This window comes from Kryptolebias marmoratus, linkage group LG14 (genome assembly GCF_001649575.2).
Source record: "Kryptolebias marmoratus isolate JLee-2015 linkage group LG14, ASM164957v2, whole genome shotgun sequence".
Lineage (NCBI taxonomy): Eukaryota > Metazoa > Chordata > Actinopteri > Cyprinodontiformes > Rivulidae > Kryptolebias > Kryptolebias marmoratus.
Window position 1 is genome coordinate 10,575,398 of NC_051443.1, and position 8,120 is coordinate 10,583,517.

General features: G+C 39.5%; 1 protein-coding gene across 2 annotated transcripts; it reads left to right on the forward strand.

Moving 5' to 3' along the window:
- The first annotated feature begins 1,779 nt into the window (after window positions 1-1,779).
- On the forward strand, window positions 1,780-3,840 carry LOC108230954 (EKC/KEOPS complex subunit Lage3). Of its 2 annotated transcripts, XR_001808390.3 has the most exons (4): window positions 1,780-1,875; window positions 2,523-2,651; window positions 2,735-3,065; window positions 3,606-3,840. XR_001808390.3 is itself a non-coding variant. In XM_017407594.3 (3 exons), exons 1-3 carry the CDS (start codon window positions 1,829-1,831, stop codon window positions 2,847-2,849), a joined length of 291 nt encoding a protein of 96 aa, XP_017263083.1. In that variant the 5' UTR covers window positions 1,780-1,828; the 3' UTR covers window positions 2,850-3,840. The 2 variants fall into 2 exon arrangements, 1 of the variants encoding a protein (XP_017263083.1); XM_017407594.3 differs by having other exon boundaries at window positions 2,735-3,840.
- Window positions 3,841-8,120: the final 4,280 nt, after the last annotated feature.

Genomic DNA, 8,120 nt, shown 5'->3' on the forward strand with positions numbered 1-8,120 from the left:
ATGTTAAAAATGTCCCTAAATTAAATAAAGAAAGGATTGACTTTGTGACAAAAGTTTTGAGATTGTTTAAAGCGCTGGTTCCCAAAGTTGGGACCCCAGTGTGGGTCAGGAAACACCAATTCTGGGGTCTTGAGGAGGTCTACAGGATTCAAATTAAGTTTTAAAAAAGATTGTCTGATTTAGTCTTAACTGGTATAAAAAAATCAAAACAGTAGTCATAAATGAATATAAATGAGTTGATGAGGCTCTTTGTTAAACAGTTTATTTGTGTTTGTTTACTTCAGCCAGCAACAGTCAGTTTCTGCAACTGTTTTTGTTGGTCAAAAGATGAAACGTTTGGGAACCGCTGGTTTAAAACACCACTACCGTCAGAGTGAGGGATGTTTATGTGTCTTTTATAAAGCTGTTGAAGGTCTATGCATAAACAAGCTTCATTTTGATAATTGTGCTGATGCTGCTAGTCAGGAAGAATTTGTAAGATTTATCTTTTTTATCTCAAAGAGATTGTTGGTAAAGATCACAACAACAGAAAATACAACAATCTCTCGCAAATTTTCGCAAATTTAGTACAAAAAGATTGAAAAAAAACAACACAGAAAATGTGTATTCTTTTGATGATATACAGTAGTGTTTGTTAAAATAAAACTGCTATATTTCAGTGACAGGATACAATAAAATTTAGCTCTAATTTTAATTAAAACAAACAAGTAAATAAACTTCAGATGAATATGTGGTGTGTAATTTGCTTGACAAAAATCAAGGTCAAAACATAGAAGCAAGTTTTTCACTTATAGGAACACATTTGAAGTGAAAACCTTAATCTACTGCCTGATCTTTCAGTCCTTCGTGTTGCCGTGGAGACATTTTCACCTGTTTTCCTTTTCAGCATTGCTTCAGTTCAATGAGTTTTGCAGAAATCTGTTTATCCTCACCTCTCTTTTCTTTTTCTGACATTCTGTTGTAGATCTATTGCTGGGTTTGGGATCATCTTCCTGTTTCATGACCCAATCTGTGTCAAGCTTTAGCTGTTAAATAGATGACTTTATAACATGTGCAGAGACGTTTATGTATTTTGTTCACAACAAGCCCAAAGCATCACCCCCTCCACCACTGTGCTTGACAGTTGATGCGAGATGTTTGTGCTGATATGCTGTGTTAGCTAAACATCTTCTTTTTGGTCTCATCTGTTAAAAATCACAAGCTTGTGGTTTATTAAATTGACCTTTGTCAACCTAAGCTGTGCTTCCATGAAGAGGTGTTCTTCTGACAGCCCTTCCCAACAAGCCATATCTGTTCAGTCTTCACAGTGAGCGAACTCACAAGCAAAATTTGGCAATTGTTTCACACCAGATGCAACTTGGACTCAAACCTGCAGCCTCAGAATTACAAGTCTACAACACTGACCACCGAGCTAATTACTCTGTTTACTAACTGCATCCCACAAGCCATCCCCCTTTGAAACAACTAACTAGTCTCTGTAAAATTACTTCATGTAATATCAGACTATCTGAATTATTCATACTGCATGATATCTGCTCCTTATAGACTCATCCTAAGCACACTGTTTGCACTGTGCAGTACTGGTAATTATGCATTATTGTGTGATATTGTATTATTTTGTTCTATACTACCTGAGAGACACACCAGCCGGAAATAAATTATTTGTGTTTTCTGACCAGTAAATATCATTTCTAATATTTTCCCCCAACAGTATAGTTCACGTTCGTGTTGTAATACTGAAGACCGCCGCTGGAGGGCAGCAGCGCACTCCAACACAACATTAAAACACTTCTGCTTCCGGTTCAGTCGCTTCAACACAACAACCGCGATGGCGGCGGACGGAGAAACGAATCCAGAAACAGGCAAACTGGAGTTGTATCCTTTAGTTTCACAGAAGGTCTTTAACCTCGAAGGCACAGGAGAGCTGTGGCTTTTTATGCTCTTTAAAATGAGCAACATTTAAAGAAAAAAAAGCTGGTAAAACCGAAACAAAGCGGCGTTTAGCTGCTTCTGTCGGCTGAGTGCTGCTTAGAGCACCGTGTGGTTTACAGAGGCTGGGTTCTGGTGTTGGTGATATTAGAGCCAATAGTTTGAACTTATTTACAGCTAAAACATTTAGTGGTGAAAAGTAAAGTATCTTTACTCAGGTTTGCAGGTAAATCTCGGAATCTGTCACCGCACCTTAATGTACTCCAGTGCATTCAGTCTTTATGATATGTAAACTTGTGACTATTCATTTTTTTTACTACATTATTATACAGCTCAAAATGTACCCATATATGCATGTTTATATGTATAAATATAGGTGATTTAATGAGTTTAAATGAAAAAAGTGGGCTTCAAGGCTGTTTTTTTTCCTGATACTGCTGAACAGTTTAAGTTATTTTGCTTTAGTTTTATTATTCTTTAGGAATTTTTTTTACTTTTGTAACCCACTGTGATAGTAATTTTGTTGTAATTGTATATAAAAGTACTTTTTAGGTTTTTGTGTTGTAGTTCAGTCTTTCTTGACTGCCCCGCAGCTCTCTGGACGTCCCCTTCCCATCGTCCCGTGAGGCCACCATCGCCCTGCGGTCCCTGTCGCCCGATCGAGAGCCAAGGAGAGGCGGCATCAGCAAACACCTGAGTGTGTCCGGCAGCACGCTGTCCGTGTGAGCGACCGTCTCTCCTTTCAGCTGCGAATCGGTCTGAAAGTGTGTGATCATGTCACTGAGCCCGTGCCTCTGTGTTTCAGGAGGTGGAGCGCAGACGAAGCTCGAATCCTCCGAGTGTCCGTCAACTCTTTCCTCGATCACCTGTCGCTCGTTATAGAGACTATGGAAATGTTCGGCCCCCCTGTTGCCCTGTGATGCAGCACACAAGTCTTTGGACTCTGATTTTAGATCCTGACAGTCAGCTTTCCCTTGAGGAAAATTACTCTGGAACACCATTTCGACAAAACGCAAGTTCGCGCAAGTGTTGAAGTGCTAAGAAACTGGAAGATAAAACCATAAAACAGCACTGGTAAAAGTGGATCTACACTGGTTTTCATTTAAAGATCCACCCCAGAGATGCTTCATTGGGTGGTATGTTGTTTTTTACTGATTATTTATGTTTGATAACATTTATTTTCTTCAGAAACCCAAAAGAATACACAAATGTTTATTTCAAAGTTCGATTTGCTGTAAACAAAATATGTCCAATTTCACTGTAACGTTCTTCCAGTTGGGATGGGTAATATTATTAGTGTAGAAATGGTTTTCACAGACAAACATTTAATCATCCGTCTTTTTCAAAATAAAAAGAAAGGAAGTTGATGTCTGAAATTTTTTGTCATGATTTAAATTTCAAAAAGTAGAAACAAATAAAACTTTGATAGAACGAATGTAAGAACGATTACTTCCTAAGCACGGTGTAGTGTCGGGTATAACAAATGAGGACTTGGTGTTGTGAGTTATATTAAAATAAAAGAAAGGTAAAAAAATGAAACAGATGTTTAAAATCATTAAAAGTAATTTATTAAAATGGCTTGAAACTAATCAGTTTGTGTTATAATCTAGTTGAAATTAAACACATTTCCAGTTAAGTCCAAAAATTGATTTAAAATTTCTTTTTTTTCCTGTAAGATTGATGCCATCCAGACACAACTTGATTGCTGTAATGTGTGGGGACAGGCCAGCAGAGGGCGCTGCTCGCCTGCAAAACGTTGTGCTTCAGAGCAAAAGGAACCTAACATGAAGTGAAATGTCTTCCTGCAGATATCCAAATATAATGAAAATCAGTCTTGTCGAGGTCTGATCAAAATGGCTACATTTCCATCATTTCTCAACATGAAATCTTAGATGAAAGCGGTGGGTGATATGCATTCCTTCAATAAATACCAGGCCTTAAATCATTCAGGAGACTCTGATAAATTTATTTTTTTTATTTATTTATGGTTCTTTTTCTTTATCAAACAGACTGTTCTTTAAAGTAGTGATAACTCAATATTTCAAGCTAAAATTGAGCTCAACCTGATGTTACAGCACATCCTATGTGGAATCAAATGTCAATAAAAACAGCTCTTTATAAGTGTTTCAAATCATATCTTTAATTTTACAGTTTGACATTTTCTTTTCACATTTTGGAGAGTGATGATGGAAGTATTCAACAATAAAAGTTATGTTGTGATTTGCAAGAATGGCTCGTAATGTATTTATGTCCTTAAAAGTACATTTTTAGCATAATACACCTTCCTGGTACTTTAATGGTTGAGAAATCAGATATAAGAGAAAAGTTCAAAAATCCCGTTTTACTGGATCAAGTCCCTGTGATCTTAAGGCAGATTAAGGAAAAAGCAAAGCAAAGAGTAAAGTATTTAATTTGGACACACACACACACATTTTTATCACCAAAAATCCTGAAATGTACATTTTATTGGGTTTATTTTTCAACAAGTGACTCATCATCACTGACATTTAAACATCTACCCACTTACTCAAATAACAAGGGCCTGTAAAAGCTGGAGGGAGGTCGCTGTCACGGGACAACAGCGGCTAAAACTAAACCTTGAATGTATCAACATCAGCATGAGGACAGAGACAAGGTTATGTTTCGAAATGTGAACGGGGGAGCGGTCGTGCAGCTGGAGGTTCGACGGGTTTCAGAAACGTTTAATGAATGAGGTGTAACGGGTGCAACATCTGTCGCAACATCTGCAGACTAACAAAGCCTCATTGGGGAGTTATTACTGGCGGTTTGTGCTGCGAAGTAAGGATGTGTTGTTGGTATTTCTTCAGGCTGGTTCTAACATAAAAATCACTTATTTCCTCCAGTGCAGTTCTGAGTTGTTCTTGTCAACTTTAATAAAAATGAACCCTCTTATATTGACTCTAAACATCCCACATGGTACAACCCCAATTACTATTTGCAGATCCCATAAAGTCATATTTTAGCCACAGTGGAACATAGTAAACACATGAAATGTTTAAACTAAAACACTTTACTTCTCTGGGGGAAAACATAAGGTAAGTTTGAATTTTAATCCAGCAGCACATCTCAAAAAAGATGGGACAGGGGCAACAAAATGCTTAAAAAGTAAGTGGTATGAATAAGAAATAGTTGGAGGAGCATTTTGCAGCTAATTAGGTTTATTGGCAACAGGTCAGTAAGAGGACTGGGTATGAAAAGAGCATTTTAGAGGCTGAATCTCTCAGAAGTTAAGATGGGCAGAAGTTCATCACTCTGCAAAAAAACTGTCTGGAATAATTTCAGAATAAGGTTCCTCAGTCATAAATTAGAAAGGCTTTGAATATCTAATCATTTAGAGTTCATAATATCATCAGAAGAGTTTAAAATCTGGAGAAATCTCTGAGCTCAAACGATGAGGCTGAAAGTCAGGACTGGATGTCTGTGATCTTCAGGTCCTGCATTAAAACAGCTCTGATTCTGTTCTGGACATCCCTGCATGGAGTCAGGAACACTTCCTGTAAACACAGTTCACTGTACCATCCATCAAAGCTGCTTAAAGCTCTATCAGGCAAAGAAGGAGCCAGATGTGAACCATCCAGAAACGCTGCCATCTTCTCTGGGCCAAAGCTCATTTAAAATGGACTGAAGTGAAGTGGAAAACTGTTAAGTGGTCAGATGAATTGAAATATGTAGTTATTTTTTAGAAACAATGTCCTCCATGCTAAAGAAGAGAGGTAACATGTGGTCTGTGATCAGTGCACAATTCAAAAGCCTGCCTCTGCTGGCATGGAGGTGCATTAGTAGCTATGGCATGGGCATCTTACACATCTGGAAAGGCATCCATGCAGAGGTTTTACAACAACGTCTGCTCCCATCCAGACATATTTTTCAGGGAAGGCCTTACATATTTCGGCAAGACAATGCTAAACTGCCTCCTGTATCCATTACAACAGAATGGCTTCTCAGTGGAAGAGTCCAGGTGCTGAGCTGACCTGCCTGCAGTCCAGACCTCATATGATGCAACATGAAATAAAATATCTGCCAAAGAAGACTCAGGACTGTTGAACAGCTAGAATCCTCCATCAGGCAAGAATGGGACAATGTTACCTTCTAAAACCTCCAGCAGCTTCTCTCCTCAGTTCCTGGATGTTTACAGACTGTTGGTAAAAGAAGAGGGGATGTTTCACAGTGGTAACATAGACCTCTCCCAACTTTTTTTGAGATTTTTTTATTTTCATTTTTCCAATAAAATGGGACAGTTTATTACGTTTAACATCACATGTTGACCATGTTCCATTGTGAATTTTCAAATCATTTCATTCTGTTTTTATTTAAATTTTGCATAGTGTCCCAACAGTTTTTTTTTTTTGGACTTGGGGTTGTATAAGCAATCCCTCATACACAGTATCCTCTCATAATCTTCTCTTATTGTGACACCTTCTCCACATAGTCCACATTAGTCAGTTTAATGTTCAAAAGAAAACAAACACGCTTGTGATTATGGCAGCCTGGTTGCTGCCGAAAAGCTGCAGCTGGCTGAGCATAAGAGGTTAGACAAAAAGCCTTTCAGTGCAGCCGGTTCTGATTCGGGACGCGCTGAGGGATTTTAGAGGATTATGCTGGGGAAGGTTCTCACTCATCCAGGAGATGAAGATCTTAATAAGTTCAAAGGCAACTGGATTTTTGGGGGGTGGGGGGATTTTTAAAGACGCCTCGCTTCTCACCCGAGGAGATTTCTGAGTTTGAGCCAAAAAGTGAGGAGTTTCGGGCTTTTAAACTGTGTTGTCTGAACTGTTCATTCTCTCGTGAGCTGTATAACTCACACGCAAATCCCTCTCCCTCCCCTCCCTCTTGAGGGGTCACTGGGCCACCCCAGCTGAACCGAGAGTTTCTGACCTCTTGCGTGTTTGTGCTGTAGTAGCAGGCTGAAGCACACACTCTTGACTCAACGAGGCCGCCCAACAGCTGCTAACATCTGGCGTTTGAGCAAAACGGAGGAGTATATAATTGGCATTCAGCTCCACTTCATATGAATACGACTGTCAGCTGGATGGGACGGCAGCAGCTGAGTGTTAGTTTTCAATGCAAGTGTTTCAGTCTGGGTGACAAGAGCGGCCACAGCTCGGTTTTTCTTTGCATAAACACAAATTTAAGAACCGGAGGCTCTGAAACTGACAGGGTATTACGTCTACACTTAGGGCGTCTAAGATGGGAAACTATAATGGCAACTAGGAGGAGAAGTCACAATTCTGAAAGCTCAAACTACAACACGCACAGCTGAGGTGACCGTTTTCTGATTGCAAACATCATTAGATCACGGCAAGTCAAGTCAAATTTATTTCTACAGCACTTTTCAGCAACAAGGCGATACAAAGTGTAGGTGTTTACTGCTCCACACACACACACACACACACACCACCACCACCACCATCATGCTAGACACTTGGTATGAGGTGTTTGCACTGGTATGCTGTTTGGTTTCCTCCAATGCTGTTCATTATGTCCAAGGGATGGTCTTGTGGTTCATGCAACTTTGCAAACCTGCAGTAAGCCGTGCTGCCATTTTCTTTTTAAAGAGAAGAGGCTTTCTGCTGCAACCCTTCCAAACAAGCCATACTTGTTCAGTTTTATTTATTTCTAATCGCACCGTCATATGAATGTTAATATTTAGTGAAGTGAAGTGAAATTTGTTTATAAAGCACTTTTCAGCAGCAAGGCGATCCAAAGTGCTTTAACCTGCTACCCGAGGCCTGTAAAGTCTGAGAGGTTTGAAGTTTTTTTTCTGAGCATTGCACAGTCTGACCTTGGGGGTGAACATGCTCTGTTTGGAGATTGGCCACTGTCCTAACTGTGTTCTGCTGGTGGATGATTTCAAGTGCTGTAAAACGATGAACTCCAGAATGTTTCATTAATTACCTTTAACCCTTTCCCAGATAGATGGGCAGCAGCAGTTGCTTCTCTGAGGTCGTTGCTGATGTCTTTCCTTCATGGCATCGTGTTCACACACACACACACACACACACACACTCTCCAGAGCAGCAAACTGACAAAAGCCCTGGTTTTATAGAGATGCTCACACTGATGATGATCAGTTAATTAAGTGTATTTGATCAGAAGCTCCAGGCTGCTACTTTCCCTATTCAAATCCTGTGGAAGCAGTAGGGCTGGACTTAGTTTTTAAAAACGCAGCT

Excerpts from the sequence above, each read along its gene's own strand:
- LOC108230954 (XM_017407594.3), top strand. The coding sequence starts at position 1,829 with ATGGCGGCGGACGGAGAAACGAATCCAGAAACAGGCAAACTGGAGTT. Across the intron at positions 1,876-2,522 it reads GAAACAGGCAAACTGGAGTT|CTCTCTGGACGTCCCCTTCC; the intron begins GTATCCTTTAGT and ends ACTGCCCCGCAG. Across the intron at positions 2,652-2,734 it reads TCCGGCAGCACGCTGTCCGT|GAGGTGGAGCGCAGACGAAG; the intron begins GTGAGCGACCGT and ends TCTGTGTTTCAG.